Source organism: Stomoxys calcitrans, chromosome 1, assembly GCF_963082655.1.
Source record: "Stomoxys calcitrans chromosome 1, idStoCalc2.1, whole genome shotgun sequence".
In the NCBI taxonomy this organism is placed as follows: Eukaryota; Metazoa; Arthropoda; class Insecta; order Diptera; family Muscidae; genus Stomoxys; species Stomoxys calcitrans.
Window position 1 is genome coordinate 156545660 of NC_081552.1, and position 24086 is coordinate 156569745.

Below are 24086 nucleotides of genomic sequence, written 5' to 3' on the forward strand. Positions count from 1 at the left end.
GATTTTTGTTGTTGTTGTAGCCACATTTTCAAACGATCCTCCACAAGCTTGTTCCTGTCCAAAGGTGCGATCGCGGTGGGAACAGGTGGCCATTGGTTATTTAAAGGCGCCAATAACTCGCCTTGTCACTCTCCGGTCAATGCCGCTGATTGCCCACTATCCGCAACCTGTGGACGCGCCCAGTAGCTCGTACCCAAGCTTCTCATGACCAGTGTTGCCGTTTTTGGTAGGTTCCTACCAAAATTGGTAGGTTTTTATTCTTTTGGTAGGTTGGTAGGCTGACCACAATTTTCGGTAGGTTTTTCCAACATATAAATATCAAGTTAATTACCGAGAAAATCGCCGCGGATGACTTAAAATTAATTCACTTCATGTCGTTTCAACGGGGTTATAAAGCGTATCATTGCTTCAAATTTCAAGAAAAAGGGCGTAAGTTCTGATATTGACCTAACTGCTGGTACAAGTGTTAATTGATATATTCCAATGCGTTCAATGCCTTCTATCGGAAAAACAAGGCTATGTGGCAGTTGCATTCAAATATGGCCAAATTTGGTCCATACTAAAAAGTTGAGGAGTACATGCATCTCGCTGTAACGGCGAAAATGGGAAGTAAAAGTGCATTTCTGGGCTCAAACACTTAAATCGGTACGGTTGTTCATTGAAATCGGGCCAAAAATACGACTTTATGAACTCTAAATTTCTTATCGGGAGATGGTATAAAGGGTGCTATATCAAGGTCTAGGCCATCTTTGAACTTCAGACTGTAGAGTGAGAGACGGACGTGTCTAGATCCTAAATGGATAAAGACGATCTAGTACTTGTAGCCTTGAAAATGTATAATTTGATGTGTTCCAAATGGAATGCCAAATGGCCAACTCTTCTGTGGTGGGTATAAAAACATATACCCCATTTTTGGCTTGTAGAATATTTTGTAGGTTTGGTAGCATTTTTCTTAAATTTTGGTAGGAAATAACTTTCTTGAGTGGCAACACTGCTCGTGACAGAGATGAACATCACTCAGATCGGATCTCCAGTTCCAGCCAGTGTGGTGCTCACAGCTATTCCGTACCGAGCACTCTACATTGAAATGACCTATACTAAAGAAAATAAAAACATTACTCCTTTTTATGCCTGATGATTACTATCGCTTGTGTAAATTCCGAATACAGTAGAGTGTTCACCTTATCCAGAAAGTTATTTAAAAGCTTAAAGCGATGGGGAATAGATACGAGGATCGAGGCGACAATAGGGAATCTAGAAGGAATGGAAGAGGTTTCCGATTGGATACCTGAGACGACACTTGAGGTCGAGTCCGAGGCACTGCTGCCAGCGGCACAGTCTTGGATTGACGGAACTCTGATATTGCCATCTGGAAGATCATGCTACACAGATGGGTCTAAGCTAGAGGACAGCTTGGGCCTGGGGGTCTACATTGAGATCTGTTTTCGACTGCCTTACCATGTCGTTGTTGTTGTTGTAGCAGTGTGTTGTACACTGAGGCGGCAGTCCTCGCCGATGAAGGAATTCATCGGGCCAATCCGGTACGTACAACCGGCTGCAATGCCTATTTGTAATAGAAACAGATGAGTCATTTCAAGACCAAATATATTTAGCGCAAAACATGTATTTTGAATTACATTTGCACCTTCCGCCAATTAAAGGTGGTTTATTGGTTCTAGTCTAAAGTTGAATGTTCCATGGGCGGTTTTTGCTAATGAATGCATGGAAATGCAGATGTCTCCCATTAAAGACCCCAGCGCATGGCGTATACACATAGATGTTGTAATTGAAGTACATTGTACGTCATACCTAGGTCATCATACAATAATTGCTTTTTTTAAACAAAGAAATCTTAGAAAAAAATCCGTCTCATTTAAGATTGAACGATCTATTCTTTTTTGTGGTAAGTTATTGAGGGAAATAACTTATTAATATTGTCCAATGCTGATAGTATTCATGTGGTAAAATATACGCCAATGGATCTTTTTCGTTAGGCACTTGTTTTGCAACAACAAGTAAAATAAAATGTACATATATTGAGAATACATTTATTTATGAATTCCAATCTTTTTTCTGCTTTCAATGGGCAAAACCCAATTATCCAATTATATATGAATTTTTTTTGTTGAAATTTTTGTATATAATTGGATCAGTTTATATCTGGTGTACATTTGCTCACAATAATTACTAATTTCCTCTATACATATATTTATTTAATTTTTATTTAGGCACGAAGATGGTTCCATTAGCCAATTACCATCGCATCACGTTGATACTGGTATGGGGTTTGAAAGACTTACGGCGATACTGCAAAATAAATCGTCAAATTATGATACTGATTTATTTGTGCCGATTTTTGATGTCATTAATAAGGTAAATATGTTAATATAGGTCACCACAGGGAATATGTACTTATTTTCGAAGAATGGGTAACCCGGGGTGTTACCTACGAGATTGCCACCAACAAGAACAAAAAAAAAACAGGGTGGAATATGTTGGGGATTAGTTTATTCTCTACTAAATTAGAATTAGTATTTTAAATAATGGTACAATAATAACATGATCGGATAAAAAACTCAAACAATATCAAGTCAAAATCTTCTCAACAGTAGGTTAACTTTACAACTGATGACACAGAAAAAATATAGAACTTACCGATAAGAATGGTATTGATTTATGAAAAACTTTTCAAACAAGGTGCTTAATATTTTTGGCATAGAAATTCGATTTTTTTTTATCACGGCAAGTGACTGGCTAAGGAGGCATACGTTGAACATATTTTTAATTGAACGAATTAAGTTGTTTGTTACGTGATGTTTGCGGGTTGTTAGGGTCAATATGTTTTAAAATGCAAATAAAACAAGTTTATTTCATCCTTTTCTCGACGTTTCGTCGGTTTTTTTTCCGACTTTTTCAATAGTTTATTTAGTGAAATCTATTGGGTTGCCCAAAAAGTAATTGCGGATTTTTTAAAAGAAAGTAAATTCATTTTTAATACAACTTAGAATGAACTTTAATCAAATATACTTTTTTTACACTTTTTTTCTAAAGCAAGCTAAAAGTAGCAGCAGATAACTGACAGAATAAAGAATGCAATTACAGAGTCACAAGCTGTGAAAAAATTTGTCAACGCCGACTATATGAAAAATCCGCAATTACTTTTTTGGTCAACCCAATATTAACAAGAGACGCATTTTAAATATTTTGTTCTGTTTTGTTACTTTTATGGTTTTTACTTACATATGCTTACATTTGCATTATTCTCTTAATTTATTAAAAAACTGGACATCACGACACATTTACAATAAAAAAAAAATAAATTAAATGTAAAATATTGCAGCGAAAAATTTAAAACTAATATCACAGAACTATGTTTACACTCTAAACTATTGCAACGGAATACTGTAGCTTTGTATTATCTTTGTCCTCTTTCGTGTTGATCGACTTCTCTATCCTCTGTTGTATACGTAAACTTTCAAGAGTATACCTCATATTTTCATTTCTCTCTCTACCAATAATTCTGACAGCTTTGAAGTCAATGTTGTGTCCCGTGTTTTTAATATGTTGTGATAAAGCTGTGATTTCTCTGCCTTTCTTGATGTCTGCTTCGTTTTCTGCCATTCGTATTTTCAGTTTTCGTCGAGTGGTGCCCACATAACACATATTGCATTGTTCCCCTTCTTTGCCATTGCACGTCAATTCGTAAACTAGTTGTCTAGTTGGAGTTTGTCTGCTTTGGTAGTTGTTGTTGTGAACAGCTTTTGTAGTGTGTGGTTTGATTTGTATGCGATTGTTGTTTTTTTCATTTTCTCTGTTTGGTGCCCAAGCATTGTTCTCTGTTAATTTGGGAATATATGGTACACTGTGAAAATAAGTATTTTCCGATGATTTTTCACATTTGTTTTGTTTGGGGTGAACAACATTCTGAATAAGAGTCTTTATAATTGAAGGTGGAAAATTGTTTAATTTTAATATGGTTTATATTTTTGCTATATTGTGTGTAATATATTGCTCGTCACTAAGGTCTACAACTTTTTTTGATAAAGTTAGTTGCCATATTTGTCTTCATCCTTTTAGGTTGTGTTGAGTTGTAGTTCATCATTCGTACAGATGTCGTTGCCTTCGGTACCAGTCTGTACCTATTTTGTTCTCCTGTCTTATAATCTTCATATCCATGAATGGTATTTCGCCATCTACTTCTCTTTCCAATATAAATTGAATTTTCGTGTGATATGCGTTAAATAGCCTTATTATTTCCTGCTCGTCTTGTTTCTTGATTATTCCCAAGATGTCGTCCACGTATTTCGTTAAAAACTTGATTTCTATATTTCGGCTTCTTAGTTCCCCCAACACTTCGTCCAAAAGTGTGTCTAACACAATGTTAGCTATAGTCGGTGAGAGGGGGTTGACCATTGGCATACCATATGTTTGATGGTAAATCTTCTCCTCGTATTTAAAATAGTTGTTTCTATGAGACAGAGTTGCAAGATTTTTAAGAACATCTGTTTCGTCATCTTAGTGTGTTCCTTGAGATGTTCCCACTTACTCATAATGTTGTTTATGGCCAAATGTGTGGGTATATTTGTAAATAATGATACCACGTCAAATGATACAAGTATATCGCCATTTTCTAATATCACGTCGCTTATTCTTTCTTTTACTTCCATCGAATTTCTGACGTTGTTAATGAAAATGTTAGTGTTTTAATATATTACCGATGAATTTCGATAAATTGTAGAACGGCACTTTCGTTGAAGAAGAAATAGGTCTAAGAGGTACTTTGTCCTTATGTATTTTCGGCAAACCCTAAAGTTGTGGAGCCAAGGCTGAATTACAAACTAACTTCGATCTTTCCCATTTTGTTACGTTATTATTCTTGTACAGTTCTTGTACGATGTTATTGTTCGTCCTTTCTAATATCATTGCAGGATCCTCCCTTACAGTCTTGTACGTGTTCTTGCTATTTGTATTTGAACAGTTCATTGGATGTCCTACTCTTTATTATGGTGTCCACAAAACGGTCCATGGTTTTGAGTAGAAAGGATGTAAGGCTTATTGGTCTGCAGGCCTTTGGTACCGCATAACTTGTCTTGTCGGGCTTGGGTACCACACTTGCCTCCTGCCAAGCTTTCGGAGTATACGGACTAAGTATTCAATTTTACGCCACAAGATTATATTTCAAAATAATTTTCCTTCATTTGATCTTCAACATTTGACGATTCTTTTAACTTGGCACAACAGGCTGTTTAAATGTCTGTGTTAGTACTCGATAGGAATCCAAACACAACAACTCCAAGTTTGCATTTTATGTCGAAAAGTCCGCTACCACTGCTCTCATTTATTTGTGTTGGCACTGTTAAAAAAAACTTTGGCTATACTTAAAATAATCTAAGGCTTTGCTCCTACACAGTACTCTTTCGCAAGCTGATGCTTTATAATGTTTTGTGTAGGCAGTTCCAATCTATTTGTGAAATATACCTTTTTCATTTGATACATCTAATTTGTTATATCGTGTGCGCTGACTACAATATCGACGCCTTCTGTTGTCTGAGATGCAGATGAACCTTCAATCCACTGTAATTTAAGGGTATCGGGATTCCGTTAGGCCACGTACCAATCTAGCATCGTCGTATTCGCACCATTGTCGATATAGGCGTTATTGGTCTTTTCTTTGTGGTACAATTTAATTGAGATGATTTTAAATAACATGTCTTCGTTGCGGCCATCCACATGCTAAGTCTCCCTCTGAATGGAGACCTCTGTGTCGTGGTTGACATGCTGCAGTAAGCGGTTGTGTTTACGAGTTTTAACCCACAAACATTTTTGGCTAGACAAGAAACAACTTTAAGCAACTAAAACAAAGTCGCTGCTCCCTCACACACGCAAAAAATAATTCGTTTCACATAAAAGAAATTTTCGCCAAGTAAACTTATTTTCTGAAAAACGTTGGTTTTTTACGATAAACGGACATGTTTTTGCGATAAATTCTTGCAAGAATTTTTTTTATTTTTTGTGTGCCTGTTACACTGACAACACCTTTCATTCTTGATATATAAAATGTTATTCGGGATTTCAATTAATTTAACATCCTGCTTGTGTATATGTATATTCTTTTGAATTTTAAAATAGATTGTGCATATTGAAAAGGCTATCAAGTTCGATTTAATGTTGTAACACAATTCTTACTCGAATTTTAGTATACCAGGTTAACTTTTTTATCCTGGTATTTTATTACGTTATTGATACTAATTTTTTTTTTTCTAGATAAGGTAGGGAGGGAGGGTTAGTTGTCGAATTACTGGACTCTTGTTCAATAATTCGACAAGTATTATCTAGATTTTGGTCTTAATTTACTGAAATTAATTTTTAGTCAGCTATTGTTGATATAATTTTTGATATTTTTTAATATGTTAAACGTTATTGTAGTCTCATTTTCTTTACTGTTTTTAATAATCTTTTTAACTTTAACTGGTCGGACACAATGATGGCGGCTAATTGCTTCGGTGAGATTATCAGTGATGGCTCATTTTTAAGACAATTTTGCTCTAATCGGAACCTCTTGAACATCGGCCTTTTCAATGCACAGTCTTTGAAACCTTCCCGTTACTCTTCAAAATTTGACGAGATAAATAATTTACTAAGCAGTGGTTATCTTAGCTTTATAGGTGTAGCTGAGACATGGTTTAAGCCTTATGTACCTACTAAGGCTGTTAGCATTTCTGGATATAAATTTTTTAGAGCTGAGCGGAGTGGAATGCGCGGCGGGGGTGTCGGTATGTATGTTTCAAAAGATCTTAATGCAAAAGTTCTCTTGTCATCGTCTGAGCCTAGGCATTGTGAAGCCTTGTTTTTAAGAATCAATTCTGGAATGGATGAATTAATTGTGGGAACTGTATATTTGCCGAATGGAGATTTAGATGCTTTAGAAAATGTGATTTCTGATATCGTTGATAGATACTCTAATGTAATAATTTTAGGAGACTTTAACTGTGATATTTTAGATTCTAGAAAGTATTTACGTCTTAAACTATCATTAACTCGCTGCAATCTTTCCGTCCTGCACAACAACATTCCTATGCACTTCGACTTAGTTCGAAACTCTCTATCTCTTATTGATTACACTCTTGTGAGTTGCACCCCCTCCGTGATTCAGAGCAGCCAGTTCAACTTTCCCGCACTTAATTCTAAACATACATTCATGCTTTTGCAATATCGACTGCCTACCAGCAGTAATACTTTTCTCAAATCTTTTCGTGATTACAGCTCTGGTAAACGATATATTGCTTACTGACTTTTCGTCAATTTACTGTACTAATGCTACGAACTTACAGCTATCAGTTTTAAATGAAAAACTCTATATTTGGTTAACAGGCATGTTCCTGAGAAAACGAAAATAATTAGATATGGCAAACCAGAATGGTACAATAATAATGATGTGCGGCTAGCTATCCTTAACAGGGATTTGGCATATCGCGCTTCTATTGAAGAACCCTCTGCCAGTAATGACTTGAGGCATAAGAGATACAAGGCTATGGCTCGTTATACTATAAGAAGGGTTAAACGCTCATATGGTGCTCGTTTTTTTGCTGGTTCCACAGATTCGAGAGAATTGTGGTCTAAAATACGCTCTACCGGCAGTCTGGATTCAGTTATATGTGATAGCAACTGTGATATAGATCCTAGTTTGTTGAGTAATTATTTTACTTCTTCTACTTCTAACTACGTACCTGATTTTAGCCAAATAAATAGTACTTACTCTGATAGCCGTAACAACACCCTTAACTTTAGAAATATATATCCGGACGAATTACAATGTGCAATATTTAGAATTAAGTCGAATGCTTTGGGAACCGATGGTATACTTATTCGATTTATTAAGTTAATCTTACCTTATATTCAGCAGCATATACTACATTTTTTTTAATACTATCCTAATGACGAATGTCTTTCCTGTTGCATGGAAACTAGCTAGAGTTACTCCCCTACGGAAAAAAGACACTACTGGTCAAATTAGTTCTGATTATCGTCCAATCTCCATTCTTCCAGCATTATCGAAGGCATTTGAAATAATAATAAGGGATCAACTTGTGGATCATCTTAATCGTTTTTCATTGATTGACCCTTGTCAATCGGGTTTTAGAAAACACCACAGTACCACATCTCTTATGGTCAAACTTACTGATGAGATCAGGCGTGCTGTTGATAAAGGCAATCCCTGTATTCTTGCCGCACGTGACCTCAGCAAAGCTTTCGATTCTGTTGACCATAATATTCTTTTTTTAAAACTCTTTAACAATTTCAATTTGTCACATACCTCTTGTAGACTTCTTATGTCATTTTTGTCAAATCGCTCGCAGTATGTAGTCTGCCATGATCGTGTTTCTAATGTTGATTCTATTTCTACTGGCGTACCCCAAGGCTCTGTCTTGGGACCTGTTATGTTAATGACGTTCGTTCTTGTGTACAACATGTAGACTTAGCAATATATGCCGATGATTTTCAGTTGTTAAGTATAACTGACTCCGGTACGTTAGAAAGTTGCATCTCGAACCTTGATGAAGATATTGGACGAGTTTGTCAATGGGCTCGGTCAAATAACTTAACAATTAACATTGGTAAAACAAAATGCGTGGTATTCAATAGCTCACGTCATCACTACTCTCCTCAAAATATTATTGTTCAAAACAATGTTGGCACATCGACTGATACTATGACCTCATTGGGCTTTGTAACTGATTCGGATATTGTATTCTCCTTGCACATTGCACAAATCTGCTCCAAATTAAACTTAATACTTAAAAAGCTCTGCAATTTGAATGTTATTTTAGCCACACAAAAAAAATATATGCTGGCTCATTCGTTGCTGATGCCTCATATATTGTATGGTGCTGAGGTATATTCCGGATCCAATAGGACTAATCTGCTAAGGCTTCAGAAGTGTTTCCACAGCATACTACGGTTTGTTTACGGTCGTCGTTGTAGACGAGACTACGAATACTTTGCGAAACAATTACTTGGATGTTCTTTTGAGCACTTTCTCAATATTAGATGCCTCTGCTTTTTCTTCAATATCCTTAAGTACCGTGAACCCAGTTACCTTCTTCCTTACTTTCAATTCTTGCATTCGACCCGGAACTCTCAAATTCGTATTGAAAGTTTCAATCATGTTGTATTTGAAAGATCATTTGTAATTCGCTTGTCTAGGCTATGGAATACTCTTCCTTCTAGTCTTCAAAACATCTCAGTATGTCAACAAACTTTTAAGTCTAAGCTAATCCAACATTTCTTATAGGCAACTCAATTGAATTAATTTTCATCACTGATAATATCTCACTGCTGCTTTTTCTTGGTGTTTGAACGGATAATTGTGCGTTAGACTATGTTACTAATTTTTTTTAACAATTTTTTTTACATTCAATAAATTTGTTAGTTATTTATTTTAGTGATAGTATTATATTCTTTTTTAGTTTTGTTTTTTGTATTATAAAAACCTGAAAATGTTCCAATCTATCAATGTAAAGCCCGGGTGGGCGATGTTTGATTAATAAAAAAATGAATGAATTTTTACCATCTATAAGCAGATCTATGTTGGTAATTCAAACTCTTCCAGAATATATTTGGACTTGTTTTGATGTTATGATACAATCTTATATCAAAAGCCTTCCATGTTGCTCCATGTTGATTTTTGTCACTGGACGTACCTATGGCGAAACTTACAAAATTGTCAATTTCCGAGTTTACCATCCGCTGACAATCCAGTCGTCGTTAACTCCATCTGTGAAGACCGAGGTGTCTCATTCACCCGGATACCTTATTCAAGACAGTTTCGAATAGTATACTGGGCCCAGATATTTTATCTATCTTTCCTGGGGTCATTCTCAATTCATTTTTCTTAGCTCATATCGACAATCTTCTTAGTGACCTTTCTTGCAGATAGTTGATGGAAATTTGCTACGCAGTACGACGTCGTCCCCATATGCCATAGTACGATGTCGTCCGCCAATGCGATCATTCTTACGCCATCTCTCTTGAGATCCAACAAAATTGGAAATTTGGAAATGCTCCCTAAATATCCGGGCAGAGTGCCATCAGCTTGCCCTTGAGGTATGCATGTTGTGCCCCATTAAAGTACTCCGGCGTCAGTACCCCGTCTTTATTGTTCATAATATTGATAATTTTATGCTTTGTTTATTTGTAATATCAAATGCTACGTTTTGTAATAAGAATAATTGCCTCTTTATATTTACGATACATTTATTCTACATTTACGGTATGTTTACGAGAGCATAACCAGGCCTTTACACAACTTCTTTGGCAAATCACACAATTTGTTTCTGAAACGCCAACCATCGCGTATTTGTTTCCTCTTTGAGTGACGTTGGGGTGTTTTCGTCGACTAACCATATCGGTACTCTGCAAGGAATCGACTATCAGGTTTCCTTCCACAACTGAGCCACACACTACAATCCATAACCGTCGTCATATTCATACACTTCGGTCCATTGCATTTACCCACTAAGAGGCAACTTTTCTGCCCATTGCATTGGCGTACTGGGAGGAAGCTAAAGACACCAGTTCGCTTAGGAGCGATGGATGGGAAAAGTGATGACCAAATGCGATTGATTTCAGAAACATAGCCATGTTGTTCATCTTTTTGCGAAATTACAATTTGATCCAGTTTGCCTTCAGGAGCGCGTGGATCTGACTTTGTAAATCTTACCCTTACTTAACAATTCTGGCCGTCCGCATGTTTCTTTCAGTATGTCAATTATGGATTTTACATTCTTTGAACTGGACAGGAGAGACTCCAAAGCCCACTAATACCATTATGCAAATAATATTTTGCAGGTCAGGATAACTCAGCTATTGAGGCTATAAAATCCTCATTAAATATTTGCCAGTTTTGTAGATGGCCTTCGTTTTTTGGCAGCGGGTTGTTGTTGTTGTAGCAGTTTATTGTGTACTATCTTTCGTCTGCTTGATTCTGTTGAGTGTCAAGACCCAGGAACTCCGCAACTAAGATGGGATGCGTCCACAGGGATCTGGGTCTGAGTCGAGTGGGTCTGGCCGGGCAGTTAAACAGGTGACGTGTATCGTGCGGTCCCTGGTTACAATCGGGACATACATCTTGCACGTCGGCATCAATCCTAGCTCTGTGGGAATTGAGGCGGCTGCATCTGCCGGAACGTAATTGAGCCAGAACCACTCTGGTTTGCCGGGGGAGGTCGATTTCTTCGGGTGCAATGGGTGGCGGTCGTTCTCCCAGGACTACATTCACCCGGTAGCCAATTAACGCGTCTGCTACCGTGTCTGCATGAATGTTGTTCAGACCCGCTTGATATGCCGCTTGATCTAGAGGTTCTCTCTTGTAGCGCTGAACTTCGCGCTCTAGATCGTGTAGATCAACCTTAAGGCTTCTGGGCGGTGGGTATCTATCCACAAGATGATGATTTGGGTGATTTCTGCGATAACAGCCCAAAAGGTATTGCTTAGACAGCATGTAGTTATGTCTTCGCACTGATAGGATCTTTGTCTCCTGATGGAGGTGGTCCACATGAGAACTAAGGAGACAGCCCGTCGCAGTTCGGAGGGCGGCATTCTGACAGATCTGAATATTATTCCACTGCGTGTCACAAAGCTGACGTGACCACACTGGCGCTGCATAACTTACCACAGACCGGCCAATTGCTTTGTACGTGGTCAACAAGGTTTCTTTGTCTGCACCCCAAGTGCTGCCAGCGAGTGACTTGAGGACCTTGTTTCTACTTTTGACTTTATTGCAGATTGCTGTGGCATGTGGGGAGAAAGTGTAGGAGCTGTCAAATGTGACGCCAAGTATTTTGGGACACTTGATGGTCGGAATCATTTCTCCATCGACCATCACAGTCGGCTCAGAATTCACCTCACGCGTATTTGTAGTGAACAGTGTGGCTGAAGATTTGGTGGCGGATATCTTCAGATTTCTTGCAGCGAAATATGAGGCAAGCTCGTTGAGGTAGACGTTCAACCTATCGCAGATGTCATCAATGGGTGGGGGGCCTGATGCCATGATCGTACAGTCGTCCGCATATGATACGATCTCTATGCCGTCTGGAGGAGGTGGGATGGAGGATAGGTAGAGGTTAAACAGAGCCGGAGATATCACCCCACCTTGGGGAACTCCCTGTTTCACTCTACGGTGTTTTGACTTCTTATCCCTAAATTCCACAAATGACTGGCGGCCACACAGATAATTCGCGACCCAACGTTTCAGGCCTGGCTGGAGGGACGTGTTGGCGATGTCCTCAAATAATTTGGCATGGCTGACCGTGTCGAATGCCTTCGATAGGTCCAGTGCCACGAGGACCGTCCTATCACATGGCCTGGGTTGATTGAAGCCACGGCAAATGTGTGTGGTGATGGCATGCAAAGCTGTTGTTGTGCTGTGCAGTCTCCGAAATCCGTGTTGATGCTCGGCGAATGGAAATTCTCCTACGAGGCTCGGGAGGAGTAATGCCTCAAGCGTCTTAGCCACTGGTGAGAGAAGGGAGATCGGTCTGTACGACTCCCCCAAACTCGGGTCTTTACCAGGCTTCAGTAGCGGGATCACTCTGCCCATTTTCCAGACATCGGGAACTATAAGAGTGTTCAATGACAGGTTAAGGACAGTGGTAAGGTACTCAACTCCAGGTAAATCCAGATTCTTCAGCATCAATGTAGAGATTCCGTCGGGGCCCAACGCCTTAGAAGGTTTGGCGCCACGGATGACATTTGTAACTTCGCCCACGGTAAATTGTGATGGCTGTTCATCGGCTCGGAGACCACGAATACGGCGAATGGCTCTCCTCCTTGCCCTGTCTCTCTCGGGATGCACAATAAATTGACGGTTGAACAACCTGGCGCATCTCTTCGGATCAGTCACGGTTATCTCGACAAAAGTGACTGAGGTCCTGTCGTCCCGTCTACCGGGGTTCGAGAGAGACTTAACAGTGGCCCACAATTTGCCTGCACCGGTGCCTAAGTTACATTGCTCCAAGTGTTCCAGCCACAAATTCCGCTTATGTTCGTTGACTACCCTGTTTATTTCCAGATTCAGCTCGCTGATTCTGGGGTTAGCGGGGTCCATAGCACGAATCCCATCACGCTCGTCTGCGAGTACCACTGCTTGCGCCGGGAAATTGGGTCGCACTTGCGGTATTCGACCGGCTGGTATAAAGCGAGCGGCTGCTGCGTTGATGATGTCTCGGAATTTCCTCTCGGCCACAAGCACATCAGAGGGGGGTGGCAGTTCATTGAAGCGGCGATTGGTATACTCTCTGAAGCCAGTCCAATTGGCCTTCTTGTAATTGATGAACGTCCGGCGCTCAGAGGTTATGAAGTCGGGTGGTCGGTCGATGGTGAGGATTATGGGGAGGTGGTCTGACCCCAAAGAGATGACGGCTTGCCAGGATACGTCACTCAGGAGATCAGGGGATGCGATTGAGATGTCTGGCGAGCTGCTGCACCTCCTCGTAATCCTAGTGGGGGCATCCTCATTCACCGTGCAAAACGTGGAGCTATCTATCTGCTCTGCCAAAGCTATGCCACGCTAGTCGTTACCTAGGGGAGAATGCCATGACGAGTGATGTGCATTAAAATCCCCCAGAACCAGACGACTATGGCCAGATAGCAACCCACTTATGTCGGGGCTGTAGGCCTGGCCATTAATCGGGACACAGCTACCAACCGGCGGTATATACACGTTGTATATCTCTATCTCGGCAGTACCAGACCTGACTGCTACCCCCATACATTCCATGTATGGGTCACTAGCGTCAAGCGCAGGCGAGATAGGTCTATACTGCACGGAATGGTTATAACGAAGGCCAATCCCCCACCTCCGTTCCTTGAGCGATCCTTACGTAGCACATTGTAGCCGTGACAACTGTGCAAGCTGCAGGTGTTAGTCAGCTTTGTCTCCTGGATCGCTGCGACCGATATGCTCTTCCGACTCATAAAATCTACAATCTCATCAATCTTGCCTCGCAGTCCATTGCAGTTTAACTGCAAGAACGATACATTTCCCGACACTGGCCTGGCAATAGTAGGGCTAGGGTGCTGTCGTTGCATAAATTGCCGTACGGGAGAGGTCGGGGGGGTCACATAGTCCGACGACGAGGACGCCGAAGGCGACGACGGCGACGCTTGTGACCCACTGCTGGCTATGTTCGCACAGCACCTAGCGACATAGCCAGTATGACTATACTCCCGTAGCGAAGTTAGGCCAGAGCAAGAACGGAAATGTACCCACTCCAAGCACCGGTTACACCTCACCGACACTGACCGATGATGAAGGCGGTTCTGGCAAACGGAACAGAACCAGGGTCCGGGGTTCATTTCAATCCCGGCACGGACCAGAAGCATACGGAGAAAGCACTCCGGGATGTGCCTCTCCCATGACGAAAAAAGACGAACACGTACACTGAGGCGGCAGCCCTTGCCGATGAAGGTTCCATCGGGTCAATCCGGTGCGTACAACCGGCTGCCATGGGATTGTTGGCAGCGGGTATATGTTCTTTGCTGCGATAGGATGGCTACTTTGACTATGGAAAGGAGAATTGGTAATGGACTGTCTGCAAGTTCCCTCTGCATTTTTTCAATTTGCTTCGACACATCTGACTGCGATGTTTTCGATGTTAGGGCGTATTGTTTTTAACACTGTCTTTTTGCGCTGCAGACGAGTTAGTATTGTTGGATCCCTTTGTGGTGTTGGTTAGCGTCAAAGTGGTACTTGCTTCATCCATTATTAATCTGTCTGGTGAAGTTCCTTAATTGTTTTCGTTCACTTCTTCTAATTGCGGCTTAGTACCAATTGGTACCATTTGGTATTTTCTTTACAAATGGAGCTAGAGGTTTGAAATTTGGCAAGTAGGTACAACTAAGAAATATATGATGGGTGGTTAAATAATCCATTCACCATTCGCTAATTTTGGTACCAATATTGGTACAATTTGTTACTTTCTTCATAAATGGAGCTAGAGGTCTGAAATTTGCCATATAGGTACAACTAAGAGATATATGACTAAATGCTCCATCCAAAATGTATACATTTTGGTACCAAAATTGGCACCATTTGGTAGTTTCTTTACAGATGGGGCTGGAGGTCTGAAATTTGGCATGCAGGTACAACTAGGAAAAATATGATGGATGACTAAATAATCTATCCACAACTCGTATATTTTGGTACCATTTGGTACAGCAAACGGGGACAGCTAGAATTAAGCAATTTGACAAACATTTTCGTAGTCTTGACAAAAATACGACATGTGGAAGAAAACGTACTAATTGTGGTGGTATTCATTGATGCCTTGACAATATATATTGAGCGACTTAATGATTTTTCCCATGTATTGTTGGTACTATTTGGTACTTTCTTTAGACAGATTTGGGACAGATTTATGAAATTTTATACGCAATTATAACAAAGCTTCATAATTTTATAAACTGACCGAAAATCCAGCCTTATCTTGCACCTTTAGTGAGTAAAACTTCATATTTATTCATATAAATAAATATATATATATATATATATATATATATATATATATATATATATATATATATATATATATATATATATATATATATATATATATATATATATATATATATATATATATATATATAAATATATATATTAATCGGCAGATCGGTCTATATGGCAGCTTATCTAAACATAGTCCTATCTAAACCAAATTTGGGTCGGATGACGGGAGGCTTATAACAACTCGGGATCGGTTTATATGGGAGCTATATCTAAATCTGAATTCCCAACGACCTAAGTATCTGTGCTAAATTTCAAGCGTCTAGCTTTACGCGTTCGACCCCTATTGTGATTTCGAACGACGGACGGACATTGCTAGATTCACTCCGAACGTCGAGACGGTCAAGATTATATAAACTTTATGGGGACTTTGACGAACATTTCGAGGTGTTTCAACTCGAATGACTAAATTAGTATACCCCCATCCTATGGTGGTGGGCATAAAAATCATGTGGGCATCCTAAGCAAAAACGGTTAATCAAATCCATTGCTTTAATCGACTTACACGTCAGATATCGATTGTAAGTAATGCAAAAAGTCTCAAAGGCTTTTTTTATGTTAAACGTCTATTTTTTCTATAAAAAGTCTATTTTTTTGATAATCCAAAAAAGCCGACTTTTTGATCATCGAAAAAAGTCGACTTTGTGATCATAGAAAAAGTCGAACTTTTCAATTTCAATTTAAATCTTTCCATGACCATCCGTTTACAAATTTTATTTCACTTCATAGATTACTGTCCAATTATTATTTTTTAAAAAATCTTTTTTTAACTTTAACTTAACATCTTAACCTAAAAAAAACTAAACATTTAAAAACGCTCCTATTTGCTAGGTTGTTTTGCGTCTTTAACTACGGTACACTGCTGTCTTGTCCCAAGGTCAATTTCAACGATATTTTGATCTTAATTTCAGATTTTTTCTTTAATAAAAAGATTTATTAATCCTTAATATGAAGGAAAATATTTCTTACCAAAGTGAATGTTTCCTTAAAAAGTTTGAAAATTGATCATCTTTAAACTGAGTTTGCTAATCTTTGGCTCGAAATGTGGACAAACATTTTTTCAGTGTAAAACTGTTGTTTTTTTGCCAATGCGATGGGGGTTGAGAAAAAAATGTTACAAGAACATATTAGCGACCCATAATTTCACAAACTAACGAGCTACGAACTGCCAGCCGGACCGATGAAAGAACAAAAACACAATGTTATAGTTAGAGCTAAAGATCTGAACAATTTCAGAAATATCAGATAAGGGTGGTGCTTAATTTGGGTTAGTTCAAATAGTTATCTGGGTCATATATTTTTTTTATCAGACACATCAAAATGACTAAGAGACTATTTTCCAACAGATTTCCAAGGCTCCCCATTATTCTGGATGCTTCCCAACACCTGATGAAAGTGCAACATTGGATACTGGTTACAGAATCTTAGCTGACCATGCTAGAATGGTTGCGGTTTGTTTAGCTGACGGAATGTTGCCGGATCAAAAGTAAGTATATTTTTCAATCTTTCTGATACATACATATATCGTCATCGATAATTTGCCTTGCAGTCAAAAACTAAGACGAGTTTTGCGCAAAGCAATAACAGTATCTGAAAATGTATTCGGAAATGAGACCTTGCTCCAACACATAATACCAGTGGTGGCTGACTCCTTGGGTTCCGCTTATCCCGAGATAGCAAACAAACAGAATGATATTTTGGAACTAATCAGTCATGAGCAGGAAGTTTTTAAGGCTTTGAGGGAAAGTTCCTCCAAAGCTTTCAGTGAAGTCTTGGTTGAATACCCCAATTTAGAAGATGTCGATTTGATGGAATGCCCTGGTTTTGTACCCGCCTATCGCGAATTCCAATCTCAGAAACATACATTCAAAAATCATTGTATTCCCGGAGAATTCCTATTTAAACTTTCGGATACCTATGGCTTGACAGAGGAGCACTTTAAGAAATTAGCCCAGTCTGAAGAAATGACCTATGACTCATCCGATTACAAAGATGTAGTAACCAGGGCAAAGCTCAAAGCGAAAAGTTCAATGAATTTCAATGAACAAGAAAATACTCACTTGAAAAATATTGAGAAGTCCTTAGTGGATATAACGAAATCTCTGCCATCTACAGACAATCATTACAAATACTCCTACACGTACAATGAACTAGAGAAGGAATATGCGGTGCCCGACCTAAATTCAAAAGTTTTGGGAATATTGTACAATGATGTTTGCGTTAATGAAGTGGTGTCGACTGGAGGATTTTCCAATACCAAAGACATCATCTCAATTGTAACGGAGGCGAGTAATTTCTACTACGAGTCTGGAGGTCAACAGGCTGACAAAGGCTGCATTATTCTAGAAGCGGCAAATGGTGAATCTCTAGATTTGAAAGTTATTGCTGTACGATCTATAAATGATTGTGTAATACACATGTGTGAATTGCCAAAAGAAAGATTAAAATTTACACTTGCTGTAGGCGATAATGTTGTGCTAAATATCGATAAGATTCACCGTAAGAGAAACATATGCCATCATACCGGTAAGTTTTTTTCTTCTCATATACTTTAGCGGACTTTACAAGAACTCAGATAGGTGGTTTTATATAAACTTTGAGCATTTTATTACTGGCCAATCGAAGGCGATTTCAAACATAGTTTTATGACTTTGAAATTTGTATATTTTATATTTAACCATCGTATTAATGAAATAACTCCTTTTCTAGCTGTACATTTATTAAATGGAGTCATGAGAGCATTATTCAATAAAGTCACGTACCAAGTTTCCAGTGCTGTTACCAGTGATCATTGCAAACTTGAAGTTGGTTTGATAGGAAAGCGTATAACAAAGGAAGATGTTTCCAAAATGGAAGAACTGATAAGGTAAGTTCCCTTATTAAGATATGCCTTAAAGTTGGTGTGAAGTATTGCAAATAGATGGCTTAGAGCAATGATGGCCACACTAACAACTGAACTGAAAAGACGAATGGATCGATTATGGATGACAGCCCTAATTCAATTGCGTTGTCAGTTGACAACGTGACCTGTCATGACGGACACAGCATGCACTTCGTGATTATATATCATTCATTGCTCTTCTGGCCTCATCCTGAAAACTTTGCTTGCATATCGCTGGAGGCCACGGGCAATAGATTTCATATAGTCAACGATTAGAAATCTGACATTTTCTTTTGCTTCATTCTTAAGAGTCACATAGGTTAGGTTAGGTAAAAGGGGCAGTCCTTTACAGACTCACTTAGACAATTTTTTAAGTCCATTGTGATACCACAGTAGCGACAGACCAAGGCTTCTGGCGGGAATCGAACCCACGACGATGGGTAAAGGATGTGGTGCTTATTGACATTTGTCTTAAATCTTTGGATGTCAAAGTGGGTGGGAAAAACATTAGCCGGAAGTCGATTCCACATACGAACGGTTCGGGCGAAATAAGAATTCTCTCTATAATGCATTGTGCGGTCCGCTGGCCAATCAATTACAAACGGGTGTGAGTTCCTGGAATGTCTAGCATCCCTGATATACATCCTTACATCAGGAATAAGAAGACGAATATCAGACGAACACACACCATGAAAGTACCGATAGAACAGCGCCAAACAACCCACATTGCGACGATGATGAAGGGAGGCAATAGAGTTGGATACCCCACTGTCCCCAATCAACGCCATCGCTCTCCTCTGTACACGGTCCAGTAGCTCCAGGGATGATTTTGAAGCTCCAGCTCCAAGGTAATACCGAGTCTCGCAAGCTCGAATCCTCTACGATTCCCTGGAATACCTCTGAGGCCCGACACCCAAAACAGGTGCCTAATTACGGCATCCGTAATCGATTTATTATGATCGAGTTTCGGATTTTTTTTCGATGATGCCATGCGTTATCGATTAATTCTATTCGAAATTTCGAATAGAAATGTGCAAGTTTTTGCCCGCAGCAATTTACTGATCGTAAATAATCCAATATCGTATTTTTTTCGAGAAATTAGCTGCATAATAGGACATGAAGCATTTATTTTGTAAAATAAAACAATATGCTGTTCTTTGAACAGAAGGCATTGAATATGATCTCGAACTAGACGGTGTTCGAGAAATTACATAAAACAATAATTATAATGTATTCACATTTTTGGTCAATTAATTTGGATAAAAATGAACTTTGTGCTCAAAACAAAATCGCATAGTAAATAATCAAATGGCCTACAAACATGACCAAGTAAATAAATTGTGGCATTTATCCATTAAATGTCATGCGGCAGGATATTTTTTTTTAAAGAAAAGCTTGGAATTTTATTGAAATTTTATCGGAAAAAAACACTCAACATTGAAGAAGCACCCTTGCCAATGCGTTGGCTGTGATAGAGGCGACGTGAGCCAAATACTCGTACTTTTTATCGTTAAAAGATTGGCCTGTTGTTCAAAGCGCGTTTCTATTTTTTTTTTTCTAGAAATATCTTTTTAAAACAACCACCATTTGCTTTGTTTACCTTTGAGATGGTAAAATATGCTCGGCTGATCGATGTTTTCTTGTGCGAAATCGATAAATTTTTGACAAACTACGTTCGTAAGCCATAATCGAATTAGTACTTACGGAGCGGAATTAATTTTCGAGCCAAATTCGCTCGATGACGAATGTAAGAATTAGACCCAGGTGAATTTTGAACTGTTCAGCAATCTGGTTAAGACATCTGCGACAGTCGAGGCCAGTTTTTTAATTCAGAATTGCGTTCCTCAGAGATGTAATGTCTGACCTGCTAGAGCACATCTTCTACCTAATTCAAACGGATGTCCCAACCACACAGAGTTTATCTGGCCCCGTCTCGGCGACTTCCACTCCTCTCTTGATCGTGGTAGAGGGATGAGGTTGATAGTCCTTTAGATAATTATTCAAAAACAGTCGAACTTGGACCAATCTGTGCATACAGAAGGGCCAGGAAAAGGCAGGTTGAATTCAACCAAAACTCTCACTGGGATAACTACGTCAAATACGTTAGCTGGGAAAGACCCCCATAATTGTAACCATCGACCGACCACCCGATGATATCTTAACCTTTGAGCGCCGTACGTCTATCAACCAGAGGAATTGGATTGGGTCGGCTTGAAAGAGTACACCAATTGCCGATGGACAGTTACGAATGTCATCCGTGGCACCTGGAATCTGGTGGATTTACCTGGAGTCGAGTACCTTACAACTGTCCTTAACCTGCCATTGAACACTCTTATAGTACCCGATGTCTGAAAGAATAGCAGATTGATCTCGCTAATGCTGCCTGGAAAGGACCCCAGTAAGGGGGATTCGTACAGACCAATTTCTCTTCTCTCACCAATAGACGCTTGAAGGTCTACTCCTCCCGAGCCGCGTTGGAGAAGTTCCATTCGCCGAGCATCAGCAAGGATTTCATAGAGTGCATAGCACAACAACTGCTTTGCATGCCATCACCGCACACATTTGCCGTGGCTTCAATCGACACTGCCCATGTAATAGGATGGTCCTCGTGGCACTGAACATATCGAACGAATTCGACACGGTCAGTCATTCCAAACTATTGGAGGACATCGGCAGCACATCCCTCCAGCCAGGCTTGGAACGCTGGGTAGCGAATAATCTGTGTGGTCGCCAGTCATCTGTGGAATTAAGGGATAAGAAGTCGAAGTACCATAGAGTGAAACAGGGAGTTCCCCAAGGCGGGGTGATATCTGCGGCACTGTTAAACCGATAGAACAGCGCCTATCCTTAATTCCACCCCCTTCAGACGGCATAGAGATCGTATCATATGCGGACGATTGTACGATCATGGCATCATGCCCCCCACCAATTGATGTCATCTGCGATAGGTTAAACGAGTAACTCAACGAATTTGCCGCTTATATCGCTGCAAGAGATTTGAAGATATCTGCCACCAAATCTGAGCCACATTGTTCACTTCAACACACATGTGGTGGGTAGGGAGCTGAATGTGAATGTCGATGGAGTGACATTTCCGACCATCAAGTGCCCAACTTGGGGTCACATTTGACAGCTCTTATACATCCTCAAAAGTAGATACAAGGTCCTCAAGTCACTTGCCGGCAGCACTTCAGGTGCTGACAAAGACACCTTGGTGACCTCGTACAAAGCAATTGGAATAAAATAATATCAGCAGGTATCGGCAAGGTACCATCATGTAGTTCAGTGTATCTGGGGAGCAACATTGAGTGAGAACTGTATCGAAAGTCAGACCAAAATCCGATTAAGATTAAGTATGAGGCAGCCACACTGATAGAAAAATTGGTGCCAAACGTAGTTATATTGATATCATACGTTATTGATAGTAAAAATAATACCAGCTGGTATCGACAAGGTGCTGTCTGGTAGTTCACGCTACATGAATGGATCAAAGTAACTGAATGGGGTGTATCTGGAGGTCTACATTGAGTGAGAATTGTTTCGAAAATCTTATCAAAATCTGATTAAGATTGAGTATGAGGCAGTCACACTTATAGAAAAATTATAACCTAACATAGTTTTATCGATATCTCACGTTATTGATAGTGAAACTCCCCGTATGGTATCAAAACAATACCGCCAGGCCAGTGATGAACTATGCATCGCCTGTGTGGTCTCGTCAGCTATGTGACACGCAGTGGAATAATATTCAGATCTGTCAGAATGCCACTCTTCGAACTGCGACGGGCCGTCTCCTCAGTTCTCACGTGGACCACCTCTATCAGGGGGCAAAGATCCTACCCGTGCGACGGCATAACTACATGCTGTCAAGGCAATACCTTTTGTGCTGTTATCGCAAGGACCATCCAAATCATCATCTTGCCCACAAGCCTACATGATCTAGAGCATAGATGGGCATCATGCACATCCCGCGGGCATAGGAAAAACATACAGACGTACACGTACAGTGTAAACAACTTCGTGTTGCCTCGTTCGGCTGACTCTATTTCAAAGCTATTTCATTTAATTGATGTTTGATGATACTCACACAAACACAGTTTGGTATTTTCAATAGTGGTAGTGTGCCCGTCACAGATCTAGAGCGTGAGGTTCGGCGCTACACGAGAGAACCTCTAGATCAGTGATGGGCACACTAACACTGTTGAAAAGACCAAATTGTGTTTGTGTATCATCAAACATGAACTAATTGAAATAGCTTTGAAATAGAGGTAGCCGACGAACCAACACGAAGTTGTTTATACTATCCGTGTGATTCTATTTGTTTTTCCTATGCTCGCAGGCATAGGAATTTATGTACGAATGTGCATGCCGCTTAGCTGGGGGCGTGTCCGCAGGTTATCCGCAACCTGCTCCATATCAGCGGTATCGTGTGAAGAATCTCAGTGGGAGGGCGGGGGGCACCGGCTCTTGCTTAAATACTGAGTGCCTATGAAGCTCGATACGACACGGCGAGATATTGGCACCTTTAAATAACCAATGGCCATCATGTTCCTGCTGCGATCGGTCGTATAGACCGGAACGAGCTTACTCACCGGTAGTTGTAGCAAATGTGGCTACAACAACAAAGTGCGGCGCGCCGCATATACCGCACCGCCACGTCCCCAAAAGAATGAAAGAGTACCCAACATTGGAGGACTTTCAACCCATATTTCATGTTCAAACCGCAATTGCTAGAATTTTACCGAAACAAAAATTTTTATAAATTTCAGACGAATAATATCAGCGAATGCGCCTGTAAATGTGGAACTCTGTAACGCCTCGGATATTCTACAGAAAAATAATATTACTATGGTGCCGGGAGAAGTTTATCCAGAAACGGGGTTGCGTTTAGTTACAATTAATTGCGAACATTACGACTTACAATCAAAGGAATTATGCTGTGGAACACATGTCACCAATACTAAAGAGCTGGAGCAATTTTGCATTACAAATGTGAAACAAACCAATCGGGCTAGATACGCATTCACAGCGGTTGCGGGAGACGCAGCTGACAAGGTAAATGTCTCATATATATGGAGGTACAACATTAACAGCTTTACATTAATTTTAAGGTTCATAAGGTAGCCGCATTATTGCAACATCGTGTAGATATGCTAGAGAAAGAAATAAAGACTGACAAAATGTCCAACGCCACAGAAGTGGAGCTGCAAAAGATTCGCCATAATCTACTGCACACGGATATCATGTTGCCGTATGTGTTCAAAATGGATACCCTAGAACGTATTAACATCATTTTGAAGAGGGTCAAAGAAACGGCACGAACCAACATTAAGTAAGACTAGCGATAGTGATCAGAATGACAACCATGTATCTCTATGAATGTCGTATATTTTAGAGACTTTGTAGATGTTGAGATGCGCAATTTACTGCAGGAAAAACCATTACCGGCACACCCATTCATTTTGCACTACATTTCTAGCTCAGCTTTGGTGGAAGAAGTACCATTGCAAAAAGCTACCAAACATTGTACTGATAGGCCCATTCTGGTTGTTGCAAAAAGTGATGGCATAGTGAAAGCAAGATGCTGTGTTCCCAAGGTAATTGCTAATGAACAATGCTCTCAATGTTGCTCTTGATACCGTG

The 24086-nt window shown here is 39.8% G+C and overlaps 1 protein-coding gene across 1 annotated transcript in view; it reads left to right on the forward strand.

Annotated features, from left to right (window-relative positions):
* LOC106082375 (alanine--tRNA ligase, mitochondrial) overlaps positions 1-24086 on the forward strand; it is a 40345-nt gene that overhangs the window by 15894 nt on the left and 365 nt on the right. The window contains exons 5-11 of the mRNA XM_013244836.2: positions 2229-2373; positions 16909-17048; positions 17112-18088; positions 18272-18428; positions 23213-23498; positions 23555-23775; positions 23839-24040. Of these exons, the coding sequence (XP_013100290.1) occupies positions 2229-2373; positions 16909-17048; positions 17112-18088; positions 18272-18428; positions 23213-23498; positions 23555-23775; positions 23839-24040 (2128 nt within the window). The remainder of the gene's footprint in view (positions 1-2228; positions 2374-16908; positions 17049-17111; positions 18089-18271; positions 18429-23212; positions 23499-23554; positions 23776-23838; positions 24041-24086) is intronic.